The sequence below is a fragment of the Lissotriton helveticus genome, chromosome 4_1, assembly GCF_964261635.1.
Source record: "Lissotriton helveticus chromosome 4_1, aLisHel1.1, whole genome shotgun sequence".
In the NCBI taxonomy this organism is placed as follows: domain Eukaryota; kingdom Metazoa; phylum Chordata; class Amphibia; order Caudata; family Salamandridae; genus Lissotriton; species Lissotriton helveticus.
The window spans coordinates 1,600,051,236-1,600,074,390 of record NC_136063.1 but is presented as its reverse complement, the minus strand read 5'-3'; the positions used below and the strand labels follow the sequence as shown (position 1 = coordinate 1,600,074,390).

Sequence of the window (23,155 nt, the reverse complement as noted above, 5' to 3'; positions counted from 1 at the left end):
TGGCTGATACCCTGTTTATTGCTGTCGGGGCGGAGCCTGCCTCCAGGATTCTGATTGCCAAAGCACATGAGCCCCTGCTGAACCCTTCAGCAGCAGCTCATTTGCATTATTCTTGGACCTGCTGGTGTTGAGATCACGCTGAGCTTGACAGAACAGTGTTCTTTCAGGCCCTGCTCTGTCAGTCACATTTTCCTGTGCATTTGTGCATTTACTGGAATCCAGACAACCCACTGAGAGCGGGAATTAAGGAAGCCACGGGAGGTAAGGAGTTAAACATGTCTTTTATCTTGAGTGAGCCTCTTCTGTGTGAGTGTTTGACTGCTTGTGTGTAAACGAAAGAGGGATAGAAAGAGTCTAGTCTCATAAGGTGTTTTAAAGGAAGTGGGTGGATTGCGTTGTAAGTAGATGTGTGCTTGGGCCTGTGTGCGCCTGCACAGGAATGAGTATTGAGCCCAATGCAAATAAATAATAATCAGGTCCACTGGAATTATGAAGTTATGTAGTAGGAGAGAAACAAATTATGGTGTAATGTTGACTAAATTATGTGGCAAGAAAGGGAACATTATGCAGCACATTATTTGATCGTATTATTTCATTATTTTGTCATTTTACACTTGTTAACACTGTCTGGGCATAGACTGCACATCAGTTTAATACCCAAACATAGCAATAAGCATCAGAAAGGTCCCCTTTGCGAAGGACCTTCCACTGCAAAAAGCATTGCCAAAGTAAAGTACTGGCCCATTAGCCTGGCACTGAAGTGCACTTCTTAAGGCAAGTTTGCCCAGGTGATCACTCAGGCAAAATGCCATCCATCACAGTGCAAGATGGACAGTGGCCTTCATGGGCTGGCCCTTACCCCATGCTGCATGTTGTGGTGATTGGAAGCAGAATGTGAATGATAGTTGAATAGACCCGTGGATGAAGAGGCCTGAGTAAATCCCGCTCTGCACATGTATTTATTATTTATGTATGTATTTTAATTTCATAAGTCTAATGAGACAGCTAAAGCTGTCTCTGACCAAGTATAACATTATAAAGGGGTTAGCTGGGCTCCATTTTCAGACAGGAGCTGAAGAAGGCCAGATCTGTGATATTTGTAACTGCTATTACTGTTTTCTATTGTCTTTAGTTAAGGTGAGAGGATTTGGGGTGTGTGGGGGTGATGGTGTGTGGGGGTGTGTGGGGGTGATGGTGTGTGGGGGTGGTTGGGAAGGGTACGGCAATGAATAGAATCTGACATGGCTGCATAAAATGCGTTAAAGAGGTCAGTAGGTTGTAAGGTAAGGGTCCTCTGCTCTATATTACCATTGTACCGATTTCCAAGATGAGCAATGGATGACTTTGGTATCTTTTTCCAAGAGATGTTCATCAAGCTGAGAGACTTTCTGAATCTATCCGTTGTACCCAATGAGTTCTTTTGTTAGGCATTCCTGTCACTGTGGACAACACAGTCCTTGTAAAGCGCTAACCTGAAAACAAAAGATAGTTTTTTTGTGGGTTGTGTACTTGGATTCCTTTTGTCCCAGAAGACAAAACCTCAGTCAGTCTTGGTTATTTGAGGCTTCAAACATATTTCCATGTGTTACGTAGGATAGCTAGAACCAGGACCCTAGAAGTTCCTAGAAAGCGGGTGGCTTCAAGCTGAGGGTGGCTGATGGTATGTATTCTAGAGTGTGGTTGCTGGAATGCCTGGCTAGTAATACTATTCAAAGAATGTGTTGGTATCTTCAGGGGTAACTGATTTAAGATAATGAGACTTGCATAGTGTTACAAAGGATCTACACTAGAATATTTAACTTCTCACCTCTTTTTCCTAACTAACGATGATGTTCGAAGACCAGGTGGGATGGGAGACACCGATACACATCTGCCTTCATGCTGGACTGTGCCACCTCAGGGCTGGCAAATTCATGGTTCATAAAGAGGCACGTTTGAGATGTTAGACATCCCTCTTCCGGACCCTAAAAATGTTGGTCATTGACGGGTTTCCATAGCGCTTAAAAACCATGAGCTAACACAGTATCACTGCCTCGCCAACGCTCCGCACACCCATTGCAGCCCCAATATGACACTGCTTACCCGTTATACAGTAATGGGCCAAATAAACACCCAACACCCCACATGGTGAGATCACATAATGCTGGCCTACAACACTGCAGTCCTAAGATCAGTGCTTTAATGGGCCGGTATTGTCCGGTACGGAGTACCAGCACTTTTTTATTTTGAGATGGAGAGTACCAGCACTTCTCAAGAGAAATGCTATACTTTTAATTGGAGCGTAATGGCACTTCTCAGAAACAAGCAAGTACTCTGTTACAGAGTACCTACACTTCTATTTTTCCATTTCAGGCACCGCCTAACATCACAGTAATGACCAATGTGCACGGTTTTTAATTTGTGAAAGTCGTTCTGAGGATTCTTTCATGTGGGCTGATCTGCTCAGTCCATATAAAATGAATAGGCTGCATAAATATGCCCATTGCGGATAAGAGAGCTGAGCCTTTTAAATGGCGGTCTCTTCAAAACTATGGTGCTGAAGAAGGGACGATGCCCAGGACTGCACAGATACTGTTTGGTGTTACCTGGTTAAATAGAAAAAAATTATAAAGCAGTAGTCTGAGTGTGCACGTTGAAGCTGCTGTGCCGGGCCTTTCCCCCTCAATATTGTCCATGTAGTAATTATATGTATAAGGACCGTGACCACTTACATTACAGACCTCATTGTATACATGGCAACATAATGGGAATACAGAAGAATTAATTTTAGAGAGGAGCATTTCAATGTTATTTTCTGTTGGCTTCCTTGAGCATAAAAGGAAAAAGGGTGAGAAATTAAAATATAATTTTTAGCTACTATTCTCCCCTTTATTTCACAAGTTTTTGCATGCATGCCATCAGGAACAAAGTGTTACTCTCCATGAGCTCATCCTGATCTTTTTGTGGTCTGTGTCCTCTATGGGGAACAAGGCACTGAGCAAAGATCTGAAATGGAAGAGGCAAGGTCAGACAGGGCTGAACCAGTACCCCACATCACTGGCACAAGATAGTACATTGGTGATCTGTAGACCACACAGCATAGGTCAAGATCACTTTAAGTGCAATGGGCTGCATACCTCTTTTAGTGGGTCATAGCAGCAAACTGGCTAATAGTTTTTTTATTTGTTATGCCATATGTGCAGAGAGAATCTGTACGTATTGGAATTTTGAGACTACTAAAGTGCAAAATTAATACTCAACAGATGGCAGAAGTGCTATTGTATCTTGTCCCACTCCTAGCCCTGCCCCCTAGCCACACACCTAGCTTAATTTGATGAGTACCTGCACTTATTTTCCCCCATTCAAAGCACCGCCAAAAACTCAGTTACCAAGGCCCATACCAAGGGATCAGTTCAGCCTAAATGTGCAGCGGGTACAGGGCACCTAGTACTGTACCTAAATAACTGTGTAGCCTGGCCTATCACAGATTGCAGCATTTCTAATTCACTATTCAACCTACAATTAAAATAAGAAATAGAAGAAAATAAGACTTTAAAAGTTTGAGTAATGAGTCTTAACAGGATTAGGAGCCTTTCAGGGGCCATAGCTAAAAAATGACTATGTAGACTTTTGGTGTCCTTCTGTGTGTCTTCTTGGTTCCTGTATATCCCTAGTTCATTCTGAAATTATCCCTTGTCCTAAATTGTGGTAACAGGCGCTCCCTAATGGCAAACCTGAAAACTACATGCATTGCTGCTTAATCGAACTTTGCAGGCCCTTTACCATGTGCATATGTGTGGGTCAAACCTGGACTCGCACTTACACAGGCGGGGCAGAGGGGCTTATTCAACATGACCTGACTCCTACTGCAATTTATTTATTCATAGATTTTAAAGCAAATCTAGCATCTTTATCAATGATGAGGCAAACTAACACGGCTAATTCCACTGATGGCACAGGACATATTTTTGAACTAGAATATAGGACCACCGCTTCTTACGAAGGGGCCTGCTCTAGTTTGTTAGGCTGGCCCGCAAGAACTTCTGACATGCCTGCCCTTGTGCTCATCACAATTTCACTTATTCAGAGCTGTGGGTGAGCACTGGAGCCGAGGGCTTTAAGTGAGATGAAAAAAAAAGTGGACTGTCTCAAAAGGGGCGTGGCCTGTAATTAAGGGCGTAGCTTAAACAGGTTAACTAAAATAACAATGTTTCAATTCTGAAATTGAGAGACTGAATGAAACATTTTTGAAGCCTGTGCACTCTGCTTTGAGGCCAAGCAGAGAAGTTTTATGGCACGGTCAAAGTGTGCATTTGCATAGAGCCTTCCACTGCCAACGAGGACCCCTGGGAATGTGAACTTACTCTCCCACTTCTGTTTAGTTCTGTGTGTGAAGATTTCTCCTCTCTGAGAACCTCTGCCTCTCTGTGCTAAATTTGTCCTTGGGGATTTTTGAGCCCCTGGCTAGGCATATTTCAATTGTTTGTGATTGGACACCCATTTCTGAAAGTCTGTTTGGCATCATGTGAGCTTGAATTAGCAATTGGCAATAACAATTAAAGTGGTTCAGAACAGGGGCTTCCATAATATGTTTTGCCTGGGTCCAAAACAACCTTAGGGTAACACTGAGGCCAAGAATTAAAGGACCTCATGCATGCTGAACACCTTTATGACCCACTGACGGATGTGATATAAACAGGAGGCAAATCGCTTACATGGATTACCTTAACGTTTTTTAGGCCGAGCCTGGGCAGTGCATGTGCTGCTATGCAAGGCATGCTGTATTTGTATGGGCATGAAGCCCCACCCACTCCGCCCATATTTGTAATTGGCTTGTGTCATTGTCCTTCGTAAATGCTGGCTTCTGATTTGTTAATAGGCTTGTTAGTCCCTCCTTAGTACCGCATTGTCTTCATTTGTAACCTCCCATGAGAACTGGCTCTTTTACTTCTGTTGTTACACAGTATGTCTTATTTAGTTTGTAAACATTATTTTCTATAATGAGTTTCTCCTACTTCAGGCGCAACATGCTTTACTGCAACATTCAGCATGCCATGCACGCCTTCACTTTCCAAGCAGCCTGGGTCTTGCATTTACAAGTGTTTGAGCTATTGGCAAGGTAAATAAGGATGCCTTTTAGTTGAGTATCAAAATGGATAAATAGAAGGCATTATCATTTACAATGCCAATAGCTTAAACTCTCGCAAATGCGATACGTATTGCATTGCAAATGCTTTTTACATTAGTTGTGCAGAAAACAATCACGGTTTTTACCATTGAAGTTAGGGACATTAAATTAGGGCCCGACAGGGAGCCGTTTCAAGGTCTGTTGTTAATTTCTTCTGGGTCTGAGACCTGGACCCACTCAAACCTTTGCTGGAGCCTACTTTTTTCATGCTGAGCAACTTTCTATGCCGGTAACAGGTGTACCATCGTTTTGACCTCCCCATTGGTAGTTATGAGCCACGGACAGCCACCGTCCGTTTGCAGCAGCGACCCTGCATAGTATTTGTACCTAACTCTTTAAGGGAGTGTAATCCATTTTATTTTTGTGAGCAGTGAGCTACTGCAAGGGACCCTATGCAGGAACACCCCTCCCCTTCCTGTATGGAGTTCACCCTCCCTTCCCCTACATAAGGGGTAGAGCTTTCTTCAAACCAGTCCTTTAAATGGAAAGCTAGAAGTGCAGGTACTCACTATTTAGAGTACTTCTTTGCTCCTGAGAAGTGCCCGTACTCTCCCATCAAACGTATTGCTGGAGTGCTAAGAGGTACAGGTACTTTACCTTACAAATTAAAAAAGTGCAGGTACTCAGTACCGGACAGTACCTGCCCATTTAAAGTACTGCTTTGAAACCTTTTTCTTGACTTCCTCTGAGTCTGTTTAAGGTGGATCCGGCTGCACAGAAGGGAAGGGAAGGGAAGGGATGGACACAAGGGCCCTTTAATGATCACTGCTGCTTTCTCTGATCTGGTCCCACTTCCTGTCTGGTTCATGGGGTCATGAGCTGCTGTTGTGCCATGGTCCTGAACTAGTCTGTCCTGGGCATGACACCTCCAGTTTTTGCACCAAAAGGGTGTGCCCTCCTCCCTCTCTACGGACCGAATTTCAGTCCGCTCAAGTCACTCTAGGAAGTGCACTGGAGATTAGAGCCTTACTTCTCCTGTGGGGGGCATCTGATGTTGTTCCACCCTGATTAGGCCTCTCCTGGCTCCTTCTGCTTATGGAGGCCAACTCTCACTCATTGCAGGAGGTTTCACAGAAGGAGCAGGTCAATGAGTAAGTGAGCGAGAACTCTGGTCACCAGAGGAAGCGAAAAAGGCTCCATTCGTGCTTGGAAGTAATCTGGCCCAACCATCTAATCTCCACAGGATCAAGAGCATTGCAAAAAGCTCAGATAAGGCAATAATTAGAACTGGCATCCACTGAAGTCTGTTCCTCATGGTGATCATGCAGTGTTTGGAGGTCATGCAAACTTGTAGCAGCACCATACCCACGTAGGTGAATTGCCTTTTTCAATCCTATTGCAGATGTTGGAAGGACAGCCGCCCAAACTGGAGCGTCCGGTCCACGCTTTTGCACCTTCGGGGATCGCGACTGGTACAGGCATTCTACGTTTCTCTGTTATCCTTTGCACCACTACACCCTGGGCAGGTTGATGCTATAGCATACATTTTCACTTGGCCTCCTCTGGTTTCCTTAGATTCCAGCAGTGTCTCTGGGACAGCGTCTGGCAACAGACAACACTCCTATGACTAGCTTCTTTCTTTCTCATGCACCACCACTAAGTCCATTTGATCTTCCGGGTCATCACAAAAGGACCAACGGGAACATGTGAGGTTCCAGTTTATGGCCTCTGAAGTCTCCTCCCTCCAAGAGAGTATGATTGGAGAGGCCAGACAGTGAAAAAAAGTGGCAAGAACTTTTCATGTCCCTACAAAGTGGGTATTATAGTCTGCCAAGCAAATCCTAGACGGCTTAGTCCATTGAGAAATAGGAGTCCGAATGGTCAATGAGTGGATCACTGTGTTAGTAGCAGCTTCAGCTCCCCATAAAAATGAGCACTTCTCGTCAAGCCCAATGCCCTTAAGAATGTTTAAAAAAAAGTTGGAAGACGCCACAAAACAGATATTTAAAATTCTAGGAAAAATAAATACCAGAAACTCAAAGGGATCACGTTATTGGCCTTTGGAACACCCAGGCTCAGTTTGTTATAATGATCGCATCTTTTCTGAAACCATGGACTAATTCTTTTATCTCTCCACCTGTGTATTCCTTTTGTGAACGAGTGGATGGAGGCACTCGTTTTGTTTCTGTCTTGGAAAGTACATTTATCAAGGCTTTTAGGGAGAACTTTTGGAAGTCTGTGGTATTCAAACATAAAATAATTTTGAAGGGCCATGCAGTTAGGCAGAGGGGGTCAGATAAACAACCTTTCACGCAATGCAGCTTGCTGCACTGCATGAAAGGGAGAGCAGAAAAGGTCTCTATTTACTAAGATATTGTGCACTTGTGCTCACTCACTGCGCTGGCGCACTCTGGGCAGCATAGTGCCAAAGCAGGTACCATGGTGCATGGGTGTTTGCTTTAGGGGCATAATTGTTTTTGTGCATGAAGGAAAACCTTCCTGCACAAAACACTCCTTGGCATATTCCTCTCTCCTTGTTTGCTTCAGAATGCATGGAAGAGGGAGTAGCAAAGAAATCAAGATGTCGCCTTGTTTAGCCCCTCTTGGATAGGTGCACCCTTTTGGAGTAAACTCAGATTTACTGCCTTTAGTAAATCTGGCTTTGTGTAAAAATAAATGGTTGAATGCATGGCAATACCTATGCTCCACCCATGTTGAGCCTACTCAACACAGTGTATTTCAAAGCAGTGCAAGGCTTTTGACGCAAATCAGCCCATGCGTGACTTTGTAAATGTCGACTACCATTTTGCGTTGTGGCTGTGCCAGGAAAGTGCCACAACCACGATGCAAAACGTTAGTAAATATAGCCCAGGGATCATATTGTGCCTTTACCTTGTCATGAAAAATTGAGAATAATAGAGCACCTCTGTTCTAAGAGGATTTTTGAGCCTACTGAATCTTCACCATGGGTTTCTCCTAGATATATATACTGGCGAAGAGTTCTGGTGAGGTGTGATTTTTTTGTTGTTGCTTTATGCACCGTCAATGAAGTGATCCAGATAGGCACCTTTAGCCTAATATTGACTAAATGGTAGAGACACATGCCTGAGCTACTGTGTTTTCAACTATGAATTTTGCAAGTGATTAGAGCCAGTTTGAGCTACACAGGATCAAAATAGTTGACTGCTTATGTTACACCTTAGGGCACGCTTCAGTTTTTAGAATGCCTTGTGGTCTGGCAAGTGCCTCATCAATATTCCAGTGCCTTTAGAAGGACAGATTATAGGGGAACAACTGACATAGTGGTTTTCCAAGATGATGTATAGGTATCTGGGAAGGAATATGATAAACGTGTTGTTTTGAGTGAGCTTGTTCTGATGAACAAGGGTTGCGATGTGAAAGAAGCCGAAGGAACTAGTGTTCAACTGGGTGTTCATGCATCTGAATACTCCTTTTTAAAGAGTTTTGCTCCTGAAGTATATTTTGGCAGAAGAAGTAAGTGTGTCCAGCATGCACCTTCCAAATGTGTGGATTTTGTGAAGTTTTAATGTTTGTGGTTTTGTTTTTTGGGAGGTGGGCTTACAGTGAAATATAGTATGTCTTCATGGGAACATTTTGTATGATGATCTGACGGGAACATGTTTTATATTTTAATTATTTTTTAGTACATTGTTTTCACGAGAAATGTTTTATATTGCATTTCTTTTGTTTTTTATTTGTTTTAACGTGAGAGATGTGTTATATAATGCAGCATTGGGTGTTTATTTTTTTTACCTACCATCAGAAAATCCACCATCGGGAGCCCTGGAATGTTGGAGGGGTTTAGGAGACAATGGTAGTGGATCTGTGCAAAGGCTGTACAAGCTGCTCCTATTTTTGGGAATCAAGGGTTAGATTTACTAACGTTTCACACAACACAGCAAGGCAACTTGAAAGGGAGAGAGCAGGCACGTACCATATCTAAGATATGCGTACTTCTGCTCTCTCCTAGCGCTGGCACACTGTGTACTGCCTAGCGTCAGTGCAGGCATCCTTGCGCAATGCTGCTGCGTGGGTGCCTGTGTTACAGAGGATTGTTTTTGTGTAGGAAGGGATTCTATCCTACACACACAAACAAACCTTAGCGGCATATTCCTCCTCCTTTGTGAGCTACAGAATTCAAGGCAGCGCTGTGCTCTGTATTGCTTTGTATTTACTAATCCATGCAAAGCCACACAAATCAACTTGCATGTCTTAGTAAATGGCAATTAGATTTTGCACCGGGTTGCGCCATAAAAGTGATGCAACCTCGAAGCAAAATCTTAGTGAGTCTGGGATGGGCCAAAGACTTGTTCTACTTACCTGCTGGCAGTGGGGCTTCTCTATCCAATACTATAGCTCCTAGATAAGGGTTCTGAATGAGAGAGCTGATCCACAAGTACTTTTAAAGAAAAATATACAGTCAATTTTGGTTTACCTGCTCAGAGATATTCCGGAAGTGAGATAGGGAAGTGGGATTGGTTGAGGTGAAGTAAATCTAGATTATGTCCCTCATGAAAGGGCCTGTTTTCTTGTTATTCAGTTGGGTTCTGTTCCTTTGAGGAAGAGGGACCATGCCTTCGAAAACTGACCCTTCTGTTTTAGGTGGATCTGTTCTTGTACTTGTAAAAAGCCCACCAAATTTTGTCATCAGCCTCATAACCTTATCAGATACATGTGTGACCACCTTTTATCTGGTTTGTCATTTTTATTTACCTGCACATAACAGCAGTTTATTTTCAGACATCAAAGGTCCACATTACAAAACGTTTTTAACTGGTGCTATTTTTTTTATTTTGTAGTAAGCTAAGGCTGCGCTTAGGGCAGCCACCTTTTATCATTGTACTAGGAAAGGAAGTTTATGGAGGGGGTAATGTGTGACAAAAAACGTAGGTGCATATTTGTTGCGTGCCATTTTGTTGTGGTGATGTTTTTTGTTCTTTTGTTGCATCGTTTCAATTTGATGTTGTGTTGTAGTGTGGCTCTGTTTAGACTGTTTTGTTATGCCCCGTTATGTTTTAAGTACATTATGTGAATTTGTGTGTGGTGTTGGCATGTTTTGTTGTTTGTCTATTAGATATGGCAACACATGCTTCTACATTTCTAGCTAAATGCAGCACATTCTTTCAAAGTTACTGTGACAAGCAACCTTTTACTGCTGTCAAAGATGGTAAAATAGCACTGCTCCAGGTCTTCAACTATTTAAGACAACACTCAGTCCAAAATTGTGGTAACGACCAGTCTTGAAGAAGTTGCAAGCAGCAGATTCTTCAAGTTGGCACCTCTTCTGTCCTGTACATAGTAGGCAATGAGTAAAGCAAACTCTTCTTGGCAGTGGAGACAATGGAGACCTTATAGGAGACAGCGAAAAGGTCAGTGGCCTCCTTGGTTTCCAAATTTCTTTTCAATGGCTTCATTGAACGGATTCTCTTTCCCAAACACCTCCGGCCAATTCTGCAAGACTTCGTGCCAGACAATCTGTGCTTGAAGGGCCAAGGCAATCTGCGGAGGGGAGAGCAGAACCAGAATGTCAGAAATTTATCACATTTGTATAGGCATTCATATTTTAAGTGGTTATTTAACACACTATAAAGCCTCTTCAGTTTGCTTTCCCTGTGTGTATTGCTGACACCTCTAATTTCAATCCGCGCAAGTGCCTTCAAATGGTTGTACAACATTACAATGCATGCTTTTACCTCGCATGCCTTTACCACACATTTTACAATGCATACTTTTACTATGCAGGTAAATACAAATAAGGTAAGTGAAATATATGTGTGTATTTATATATGTATATATATATATATGTATATATATATATATATCTCATTTAAAAATGTGTTTATGCCCTACCCATCCCTAAACCCTAAAATACTCTTACAACTCAATACTCCTACCCACACCTAAACCCTCCTAAATATATATATATATATATATATATATATATATATATATATATATATATATATATATATATATATATATATATATATACATATATTTATTTTAACTATACTTACCATGCATGGTAAAGATATGTGGTCTCGGATTTTGAAAAGCATTTCACAGGTCAACAATATTAAATTTAAGGCCTTCGCTCCGCATCCTGCGTTCCTACTCGATCTCAGTGTTTTACCTGATTTGGGTGAAATCCGTCCACAGGTTCTATCAGCTGCCAGCCATCTCCCATCTGTTTTTTCCACAACTCTGCAACTACAAAACGAGCGATTATTGGGGGCTACGAAAGTAAAGTAAAAAAAAAACATGCAGGCAAAAAAAACCATAAAGAGCTTTTCTCTTAATCTCTCAAATATAAAATACTGCATACTTTAAATTTCAACACAGCCAACATTTTTAGTTCAGATTGTCAGGAGGTGGCTTTGATCAATCTGGTATTTTGGTATAGAGGATGCTGAGAACCGTTCTCACTAACTTCAAGCCATACAAGGAAGTGTTTTATTAGTTGCGACAGCAACCTTGTTCTAAAACTCTGTTGAGAGCCTGGCCTGGATCTCTGAGGTACCTACCTGCCAGCCCAATATCTCTGAGGTACCTACCTGCCTGGCCAGGATCTCGGAGGTACCTACCTGCCTGACTAGCCAGGATCTCTGAGGCACCTACCGGCCTGGACAGGATCTCTGAGGTACCTACCTGCCTGGACATGATCTCTGAAGTACCTACCTGTCTGGCCATGATCTCTGAGGCACCTACTGGCCTGGCCAGAATCTCTGAGGTACCTGCCTGGCCAGAATCTTTGTGCAGTGAAGGGAGCTGCCACTGCGACAGCTTCCTTCAAGTGTGCCCCCTATTTAAAGTGCCTATTCAGGAAACATCTTGTACTGAAAAAATAAACTCCCAAACCAGGCAATCTGTATCAGTACAATAAACAGGCCCTAGCACAGACAATCAGTCTGGTGTTGGCTGTCACCCTTTTGGCTTTGACAATGCTTCTATTATTTTAACATGGTTTTTATGAAACATTGTTGTGGAATCTGCACAGCCCACAACAATATTAAAAACCCAAATACTTTTGGTCTCAAAAATCACACCTTGCCGTAGTAGTCCACGGCACTGAAGGGAACTATTTTGCATGTGCTCATAGTGAAGCTAGCCAATAACTGACCTGTTGTCTCATGTTGTATGCTGTAGAGGGCGGAAACAAAATGTGAATGACACAACAACCGAATAATGGGTGAAGAGGACTACAAGTATATTATATCAATAATTTTACTAAAATGGAAAGACTTTTCCCAGGACTAGTTTTACGCATCGGCGAGCTGGACCCGGGTCCAGGGCATCTTGATTTAGATGGACGCATGAGGAGCTTATCTAGCCAGCTGCTTTTAATAATGTCTTCATTCCAGCTTGCTTGTGCCGTTCAATGTCGTTGGGCTTTCTATAGATTCTTTTTGTTCCCTTCTTTTTTTTTGTCTCTTCCATTTTCCTTTCTCCTCCTCTCTCATATTTGGCCTCTCATCTGCTGTTTAGCATCTGAATAGGGGATTCAGGTGAGGAGGAAAAAGAGAAACATGCGTTCACAAGCAGGTCAGTGCTTTGAGTCAACCAGTCAGGATCTGATCTGTGAGCACAAAGCAGCCTCCACAACAAGGATCACCAATGAGGAGGGCAGGTGAAGAAGATAAGGTCTTAGCAGTGGCGTAGCAAGGTCAGGTGGTACCCGGTGCGGAAAACTTCTTGTCACCCCCGGCTTGACAAAATGGCAAAAATATGTGCTTAAAACGCATTTTTGCCATTGTCAACCCCCCCTCCCCCCCCCCCCCCCCACACACACACTTCACCTCCCTCAGTGATGACACTTGTCACCCCGGCTTGACAAAATGTCAAAAATAAGTGTTTAAAACATATTTTTGCCCTTTTGTCAACCCCTCAGTGCTGACACCAGGGGCTGCCGCACCCCACGCACCCCCACTGGGTCTTGGCAGTGAAGGTCTCAGGTAGCGACCTTTGCTTAGCTCCATGTATTCAGTCAGCAGCAGTGCCCGCCCTCACCCTCCCAGATCACTCCACAAACATCCACTACTAGGCAGCCTCTGAGGCACAAATGAAGGTCACATTCCTGATTGAAGCAAGCGCTGGCGCTTTTTTCTAAATAAAACATGTTTAATCTGACTTTATCCTGCTTAAAAATGCTTCCATCGCAAATGAATGGAATTAAAGTCCCTCAGTTTTCCCACTAAAATTCCTTTTTGTCTGTTCCTCATTTTGCATGTATGAGAGACGGGCACTGGTGAAAGAAGGGTACAACTGTGTGAGGCAGCAGGCCAAGCGTTTCTCACTCCCACGGAAAACGCCTAGCACAGCAACCATGCTATTAAGTGGTGCAATAGGAATGCCTTTCATATACAGTGCTAGAAAAGACAGCAGTGTAATTCCCGGTGACGCAGGGGAGGAGGATCAGGATGAGTGGTGATTAGGTTTCACCTGGGGTGCCATCTGAACAAACGGCAGCCCTTGTCTTGGCTAACCCTAAGCATTGGCAATAGGTCTGGCTTTAATTGGAATGTTGTATGTTATTTTGCATGGCAATATGAAGCATTGCAAGTAGATAGCATGGTAATGAATATGTATTTGCCTGTAAGCAAATAACTGTAGAATAATATTGATGTGGGTTAAAAGCACAGTGGAGAGGTGCACTGTCAAGCCAAACCTAAAAATCCATGTATGTTAAAGACTGCCCTCCTTTCATCTGTGCTGCTACCAGAGAATAACACGATAATATCTTTTTTTTGGGGGGAGGGGTTTGGTTTTTTTTGTTCTAATATTTTATTACATTAGAAAGAGCATATAAATAGTTAAAGACAATAGAAAGCAATACACTGACAATATAGCAATACAAGATTCAATGTCAAAACTGTCATATTGGGCTCCTGTCTAACCATATAAATATTATGTTTCAAAAACAAGTATATAGAGGAACCATATTAAAAAGTCAGATGCATCACTTGATAAAAAATGATCAACAGTAGAAAGAGAAAGAAAGGGAAAATAAAGAAGAGAAAGAGAAGAAAGATAACACCATAATATCTAAGACACTTTAGTAGCATTCCAATGCCATGTGTGTGCCCCTGAAAGCTCAAGCTTAAGAAGCTAGATAAACAAAATGATTACATCTGTGTGGAGTGCAAGCACTTTTTCCTGGAAGCACGCAACGTCTTCTCAATCAAAACATGTGCTCCTGCTCCCCAATATGTGGGCGAAGCCACACCCCCTTTCCTGGTGACACTCACATAATTGTCTGACGATGGCTACTCTATCAAGACAAACCCTAAAACGTAAGGCTCAGTTATTGTAACATTGATGTAAACAATAAGTCATTCATTATCAGCCCCACCTCTTTAAAACTCTACCGATGCCTTGCTCTAGGGATGCTGGCTTTGCCTCTTTTTCTTAGGTTTCTACTCAGAAAAACCTTGAACACATTTAACGTATCAAATCATGCTGACTAGTCGATTTCTGTCCGACATTGCTCCCTAAGTCATTTGCATCTCCTAAACATAGGAAGGGTGCTGAAATCAAACTTTTTAAATGCACTCCTAGGTTAAAGCAGGTGTTACAAAAAGATCTGAAAATCTATTGCACTAATAAACAACCAACCCTTTTGATTCTGGCTTGAAGGGAATTCCATTTCAACACCATTTGCAGTATGGACTTCAAGTCCTTGAAATCTGTGCTATTGTTACACAAATTTCAAATTCAGGTGTCAGTTATTTCCATTTAGCCAATGGATCAACAATAGTGGTTGCACTGTTTCCTACTATATGAACTTTTAAAAAGAGCCTAAAAGGAGTTTATTGCAGCGTTGCAAAAAAAAGTGCCTGTTCTGATTACGTAACAAACAAGAGCGCCATCTCCTTTTTGGCTGGAATGCAACATTGAGCAGCTTTTTAGTCTCCTGTACCAATAATCAAGGAACCATAAAGATGGTGTATTAATGTGAGATAGCAAAAAGAGACGTGTTTCCACTAGTGCCATGGAATATCAACCAAAAATAGACTTGTATCTATAAAACATTAATGTGAACAGTCAAACACGTCAGTTGCACAGATGTTCTGAGGATGAGCACAAAACAAGACCACTCAACGATATACCAAACAAATATCAGTGGTCACCTCTAACCTAAATATTGGAAAGCGTGGGTAAAAACAAACATTTTTTTTTTGCCTCAAAAAGCACAGATTGCTCTCACTCACAGAGAAGCTATCCAATATCTTAACTAGCTGACTCATTGCCCCATGCTGTATGCTGCAGTGCAGTGTGTCTCAACCTGTGGGCTAGGGACCCCTGGCGGTCTGCAAAACACACTAGGGGGGTCATGACTGCTTTGCAAATGAACTAATATTAGCAGATTAATTAAATGTATATAAATAAAGAAGAAATATGTCAAATTAAAATTTTTAAAACATTCTATAAATGTAAAGGAATTTTAAATTGGAGGCTAAAATTAAAGTAGCATCTTCATATTGATTTGTGGGAGCAGTGTAAGTGCATCAAACAGAATACAGTAATAATGATGAGCGATGTCAATTGAATTTTAAAAAGTTCCGACCTTCCCATTGAAATTCAAATTTTAGATTTTTTTTTTCAATTTGATTGTGAATTAAATAAAATACTTCATCATTTGTGTATTTGTTTGAGGAATGCTTCTTCCTGTATTTTTGTGCATCCTATTGCAGTTCATAACTTCGAAAATGCTTAAGGCGGGTCCTCTGCTTTTAGTAATGACTCATTGGGGGTCCCTAGATACCAGTATTATGTGGGGGTCCACAGAAGTCAAAAGGTTAAGAACCAATATTCTAGTTGCATGGATTCTATCCTAACCCTATCTTTTTAAATTTTAAATAATTAGAGAGTAATTTACCCATTTTATTCTGACGTCCATTGTATTTAATACTGGATTGAAGTAAATATAAGGCAGCATTTTCTGTGGTGAGTTTAATGAACAGAAATTTGCTTAAATCATTCAAGTGTACCTTATATTTAGTAGTGAAATAAAGTAGATCTAGTGTTGTTTGATCTGTTGCATGAGTCCTAATGATTTTTTTGGAGGTTATTCTCTTCTTGAGAGACATAGGAACGAAGGAAATCTCTAGCCATAGCCTTAAAGGTATCTCCAAAAATCTGCGACTAGAGTTCAGGAGATGAATTAGTTGTAAAGAATTCATGTATGCATTATTCAAAAGCACTAGTTAAGGAAGTGTCTAATAATAAAGATGTATTAAAGCGCCACCTTCTAGAGCCTTTAAAAAGGGAGAGCAGATCTAACTCTAAAATGACAAGTGCACGATCAGAAATCAGTACTGAGGCAATTTCAGTGTTTAAAATGTGCTGAGATAAAGATGAAGAACCAAACAAGTGATCTATTCTCGATTGGGAGAATGTTTAGGTAGTCGCTCAGCTGATTGGAGTACTTTTTCACTCAATATTAATATAGTGCTTTTATTACTTGCTGTTGCTTTTCAACAGATTACCAAAAATTGGAAGAACGTCTCTAATATTTCTTTCCAAGCTTTGTAGTATGATGTATGTTATAATGGTAGCCTAGATAGAGCATATATTCATCTGCTTACCCTAGCCATAAAAAAGACATAACCAGTGCTAAATTGCTTCTGCTATCGCCTTTAAACACAATGAAATTGGCTTAAGCCCAATTGGCACATACATTTACTTGTAGCTCCCTAATAAAGCGGTACAATAAAAGGCATTAAAAAATACTACATGTACCCAGGACCTGTAAATTAAATGCTACTAGTGGGCTTGCAGCACTGATTGTGACACCCACTTAAGTAACCCTTTAAACATGTCTTGGGGCCTACCATTGCTGCCTGTGTGCGCAGTATTTAACTGCCATTTCAACCTGACAGCATAAGCCATTTGCCAGCCTAAACCTTCTTTTTTTAATACATACAAGTAACCCATAGGGCAGGCCCTAAACAGCAGGGTGAGGCATTTAAAAAGTTGAACATGTACTTTTTCAAAGTTTTACATGTCCTGGTGGTGAAAAATCTCTTAAATTCCTTTTTCACTACTGCAAGGCCTACCTAACACATAAGATAAGATAGGATTGGGTTACCTTGTAACATTTAATGAGTGATATCTTTTGATAGGGAGCACATAGGAAATTCCTGTTTGGTGTCTGAGGAACTGTAATTTAAAATGCTCTATATTTGTAAATGCATATTTTAAGTCACAATTCTGACAATGCCACTTTTAGTAAGTTGGCGTTTTCTTGTCCTAACCATTTGGTGCCTGCAGCCTGTTACTGGGACACATCACTAGGTGTAGTTGGCAGTTGACCTTTGTGTTTTCCTCCTAGACAGTATCACAAATGAGGGTCTGGTAGTTGGAGTATGGGCCATCTTTGATAGGGGGGCAGATCTGTCACCTACCACACTTGCAATTCAAAGACACTGGCTCAGCTCACTCACAAATGACTTTACACTAGCCTATTGTGACCTCGGACAGACTGGGGCTAGGGCAGGGAGGCAGGAAAATCCCAAAACCTCTGTAGCGGGAATCTCTGGAAGTTCTCCCACTTCAAAGTGGCACCAGGTGTAAATGGGGGCCCTCCAACCCACTTTTCAGATCACTTCTGTACCTGTAGAAGACTCAGAAGAAGGACTGCTCTGCCGCAAGGACTGTCCAGCTGCTCTGCTGTCTGGCTGCCTGAGGAAGAAGGATTGTACCTGTGCCATGAACCCAGGACCACCAGTGTGACTCCAAGGGCTAGCTGGCTGGCCCCTTGATCAGAGCATCATGGACGAAAAGGCTCCAACCATTCCGAACCTGTGCCTGTACTCTGCATGCTCCGAGTCCAAGAAGTACATCCTGAGTCCTCCACACTTGGAAGAAGGGATAAAGGTGCTCTGCCAGCCCAGCTGTGGTCCCCATTTGAATCGACGCAGCACAATGCAACTCACTACTGCCCTCACAGTTCCTCATCGGAACCAATGCAGCACGACACAACTTAATGCGGACCTCACATCTCAGCACCTCATCGGAACCGACAGAGCATGACACATCTTGATGCAGGACCCCGCATAGCTTCTCAGAAACGCCCCGCATCAAGGGCAAAAGGTACAAATCTCAGCAGGCCTAACCTGAGAAATCCGAAATCTTGCTTCTTGGCAGAGCCAATCATATCTGGGATGCATCATGGTGGCCCAACTCGTTGAGCATGGCCCCAGCACCCAAGCAGTACGCACAGAATTTGGATGTTATCATTGATGACACCCTAGCAATGCAAGACCACGTGCGGACCTTGTGTGGTAGAAGCTTCGCCACACTGAAGTTTTTAAAAAGGCTCTTCCCATGGATCCCACTTGGAAAGCAGGAGAACAGTAACACAGGCCCTGCTTGTTAGTAGGCGGGACTATGAAAATGCACTTTTTGTTGGCATGCCTGACTACCTTTTGAAACATCTGCAAGTAATACAAAATGCAGTGGCCAAACTGATGTGCAACATAGGCAAATACAGTTCAGCGACAGATTGCTTGAGGCAAATCCACTAGCTGCCCATGCGTCAACGAGCAAGAATTAAGCTCTTAGGGCATGCACACAGGGCACTCCATCATACCCAGGATTCTGCGAAATAGAATTAAATTCTGCACCCTGTCCAGGTGCCTAAGGTCATGCTTTCAGGCGCTAGCTGAGGCCAAAAGGATCAGTAAGAGTATGGCAGGCGGACACACTTTTTTGTACCTTGCAGCTTTGCACTGGAACAAGCTTCCGATGGAACTATGGCTGATCGAGGACTACATGGTGTTTAAGAAGAATCTTAAAACTCATTTATTCCCCTAGGATGTTGCCACCGATCTCAACAAACCAGCTCAATTCACCACCCTCCCGCTACGCTAGCGTCGTGATATCTCTTTGGGATGATGGTTGCGCTTTATAAATAAATAAATAACCTGATGCCTTTTACCGGTCTGCACTCCATCATGGTTGGTCTGTACTAGTGACTTTGTCCCGGTCTAGCGCAACCAGATAACTACAGTTGGCGCTTTCCTCTTTTAGGCACAATTTTTACCGAAACCTTTAAAACTGCACATCTCTGATTAAAGAAATTGGATTTTTGTTGTTTTGGTCTCAGATAATTTACTCAATTTTTCTAAATTGGTGTGGGATTTCACTTATGTTGTGTTCTCACTTTATTACAGTTTGTGTTCTGCATAAATGCTTTACACATTGTCTCTAAGTTAAGCCTTATTGTTTTTGTTCCAAGCTACCAGAGTGTTAAGCACAGGTTAATTTAGTGACATTTGTGGTTCACTCTGGCAAGGATTGTGGCTGGTGCTTAGGATAGACTCAAATCCCCCTCAACCAACAACCTAATTTCTCACAATGTATAATTATTAAAATGTTCAATGTATTTGTTTTATTTATTGTCTTGTTTTATACTTCTTCATTTTTCCTTCTGATCTCTTTTTGCATTTATATATTTTTATACTTAGCATACTTTGTAACATTTGGAATGTTACTATTCATAACAAGATTTACTGGTTCCAATGTTTCTGTAATATGCTATAAACGTATATACCTATTGATGCAAATTTCCTAATAAAATATTACCTTTTCAAATGTGTATCCTCTTAGTTTATTTTTGGAGGGAGTACACTGGGTTTCCATGTTTTAAACATATTTTCATTGGGGGTTGGCTGGTATAGGCTGTGAACTGATACATCTGGTGCACCTTGTATATAGGCATGCCTATTGGGGGACAGTGACTCATGTTGTTGCATGTGCCTGGGGTTTTGAGTCAAGGGACTGCAGTGCCCATTGCTGGACAAAGCATGGTACTGCTTGGGGGCACATTTAGAACTGGGTCCTAGGATGTCATACTTATTGGAACATATGTGAAAGAAAAGTGTTTTTAAACAGTGTTTGATTCAAGTACAGTATGGCCTACACCGCAGAAGGCATATAATGGTTAGGGAGAAAGGATAGTCGCTATTGTGGAGACCCCGGCTCCTGGTGGCCAAGGAGCTCTAAATTTCTTTTTAAAGTTAGGATGTTACTGCAAATGTTACTTGGAGAAAAACCTGGCATCACATATATAAAGGGATGTCCCAAGAAATGTTAGGGGCTATGTGCATGGTCAAGGTGCTAGCCACAAATAAGGTAAGACATTAAGGATCATATTAGGACTTGCGCATAATTTCTGATGGGCCCTATATTAGGAGTTATTAGGCCTATTAGGATTACGAATTACAAAGTAAACCCAAGTGCATGAACAGTTTCCCCACTGGGACTCCACCTGTTCAAAGCAGTAAAGTCCCTGGGTGAAAAAGCGCCCATGAATGAGGAATAACCCGGATGCAATGGTTATACCTCATTGTAGGAAGTTGGCTCTTTATGGAGAAGTGTGGCTCAGGGGTTAGAGGCAGCAGACCCGGAAGCTGAGATCAGTCCTGGACCAGGGTTCAATTCCCCGCCTCGGCGGGTCTTGGGCTAAAAATTCCACGGACTCGATAATTCTCGCCCCGGTGCCTCCTCGACTCACGGGTTCACACTCTGCGACTCTGGGCAATAGCTTGCTTAATCTCCACAACGGCCCCTCGCGGCGGGATGCCTGACTTTCACCTTGTGGATACCCTGCTATCTCACAGGGGAATACCAGGAAGGGTTCCCTAAGCAAGCGCCGGGAAACCCACTGCGGGTAGCTGTGCGCTATATAAGCTCAACTACATTTACATTTACATATGTAGTGGACCAAAACGGGTGCAATGTGTAGAAAGTCCAGGCAACCCTTCAAAGAGGCAAAAATGAAAACACTAAAGGCTCTCATTTGTGATAGCGTGGGCGAACAGTTTAGGCTTATCAGAGGGTAAAACTAAGCATTTGTTGTACTCACAGAGTCAATAAATGAGACACACACTCAAGTTTAAGTCCTAGACCAAATTAGAAAAATAAGTCGCATTTTTACATAAATTTTGATACCAACAACTTTGTAATCAGGTAAGTACTTTTTAAAATATTGAATTTCACAGGTAAGTAAATAGTTCACTCAAATGCGTCTTTACGCAGCAATGCTTTTCTATGGGAGATCAGCCATACATTGCATACGGGTATTCACAGTCGGTTTCCAAGGGTCTCCTTTGAGACTTAGGGTCATAGGGGGCCACGGTCCAAAGTACCACCAGCAGTTGGTCCTTGCGGTTGTCGGTCTCACAATTGAGGGTGCAAAATGAGGACAGCTGAGCCACTCTGGAAGTGGGTCTCTGCTTATGCAGTGGCGTAGAGAGCCTTAGAGTGACGTGGAAATGTGTATAGTGGTGCAGAGTACAGTTGAGTTCAGTGGAGTATCATGGAGTGGCACAGAGTGGAGTGGTGTAGAGTGTTGTGGAGTGTCATGGAGGGAGTGGAGTGTCAGAGCAGAGTGTTGTAAAGTGAAGTGTCGTGGAGTGGTGTAGAGGGTGTTGCTTTGAGTGGAGAAGTATTGTACAGTGGAGAGGCATAGAATGGACCATATTGTAAAGGGGAGAGTATAGTAGTGTAGGAGAGTGGAGTGGCGTGGAGTAGTGTTGTAGAGTCAAATGGAGTAGTGTGAAGTGTCAGAGCCGAGTGGCATAGAGTGGAGTAGTGTGTCTTAGAATTGAGTGGAATATAGTGGCATGGAGGGGCATTCAGAGCTTTGAGTAGATCGTCCTAAAGTGGAGTAGTATCTGAGTGGAGTAGAGTGTTCTGGAGTGGTATAGAGTGCATTATGGTGTCATGGAGTGTAGTACAGTTTGGTGGAGTACAACGTAAGAGTGGAGTATCATGGAGTGGAGTGTCGTAGAGTGGACTATAGGGAAGTGGCATAAAGTACAGTGGTGCTGAGAAGATTGGCAAAGAGTAAATTGACTTTGAGTAAAGTTGTGAAGAGTCCATTGGCGTGGAGTGCAGTGACCTAGAGTAGAGTGGTGAAGAGGAGATTGGAGTGGCGTAAAGTGGAGTGGCCCAGAGTGAAGTAGAGTGGCATAGAGTGCAGTGAGGTAGAGTAGATTGTTTCAGAGTAGAGTGAAGTTGCGTGGAGTGGTGCAGGGTAGAGTGCAGAGGAGTAAAGTGTTGTGGAGTGCAGTGGGATAGACTAGAGTGGTGTAGAGTGGATTGATGCAGAGTAGAGTGACATAGAGTATAATGGGTTAGAGTGCAGTAGAGTGGCCTAGAGTTGAGTGGTGCAGAGTAGAGTGCAGTGGCGTAGAGTGGTGTTGAGTTCAGTGGTGGAGAGTGCAGTTTTGCAGAGTAGTGTCATTGGGTGCAGTGGTGTAAAGTTCAGTGGCATAGAGTGCATTGGCATAGTGTGGTGTAGAGTACAGTGGTGCGGTGGCAAAGAGTGATGTGATGCATAGTAGAGTGGGGTAGAGTAGAATGGCATAGAGTAGAGTGGTACAGAGTAGAAAGGTGTAGATTGAAGTAGCATAGAGTGCAGTGTCATAGAGTGCTGTGGTGCACAGTAGATTAGAGTGGCGTTGAGTGTATTGCCGTAGGGTGGTGCAAAGTAGAGTGACGGAGAGTGGAATATTGCAGAGTAGAGTGGCATAGAGTGCAATGGTGTGGAGTCATTGGTGTAGATTAAAGTGACTTAGGGTGAAATGGTGCAGAGTACCATAGAGTTTTGCAGAGTAAAGCACAGAAGCGTAAAGTGCAGTGGTGCAAAGTAGATAGGTGTAGAGTTCAGTTACAAAGTGTAATGGTTTTGAGTAAAGTAGTGTAGAGTGCATTGGTGTAGGTTAGAGTGCTGTAGAGTGCAGTGGGGTGGAGTATCGGAGGGTAGATTGCAGTTGAATAGAGTGGCATGGCATAAAGTGGAATGGTGCAAAGTGGAAGCGAGTGGCATAGAGTAGATTGTTTCAGAGTAGAGTGAAGTGGCATAGCGTAGAGTGTTGTAGAGCAGATTAGAGTGGATTGGCATAGAGTGCAGTGGCGAAAAGTGCAGTGGTGCATAGCGGAGTAGAGTGGTAGAGCAGAGAGGTATTGAGTGAAGTGGCTTGGAGTAGTGCAGAGTAGAGTGCAGTGACGTAGTGCGGA

At 42.6% G+C, this 23,155-nt stretch overlaps 1 protein-coding gene across 2 annotated transcripts in view; it reads right to left on the bottom strand.

Annotated features, from left to right (window-relative positions):
* Positions 1–9,813: 9,813 nt before the first annotated feature.
* AOAH (acyloxyacyl hydrolase) overlaps positions 9,814–23,155 on the bottom strand; it is a 919,324-nt gene continuing 905,982 nt past the window's right edge. Inside the window, exons 20-21 of one of the 2 annotated variants that reach the window (XM_078688219.1) lie at positions 11,262–11,338; positions 9,814–10,627 (exon numbers count right to left, since the gene is read on the bottom strand). In XM_078688219.1, coding sequence (XP_078544345.1) covers positions 10,499–10,627; positions 11,262–11,338 — 206 coding nt within the window. In that variant the 3' untranslated portion in view covers positions 9,814–10,498. Of the gene's footprint in view, positions 10,628–11,261; positions 11,364–23,155 lie in introns of both variants that reach the window. The other variant, XM_078688220.1, reaches the window with a different exon arrangement.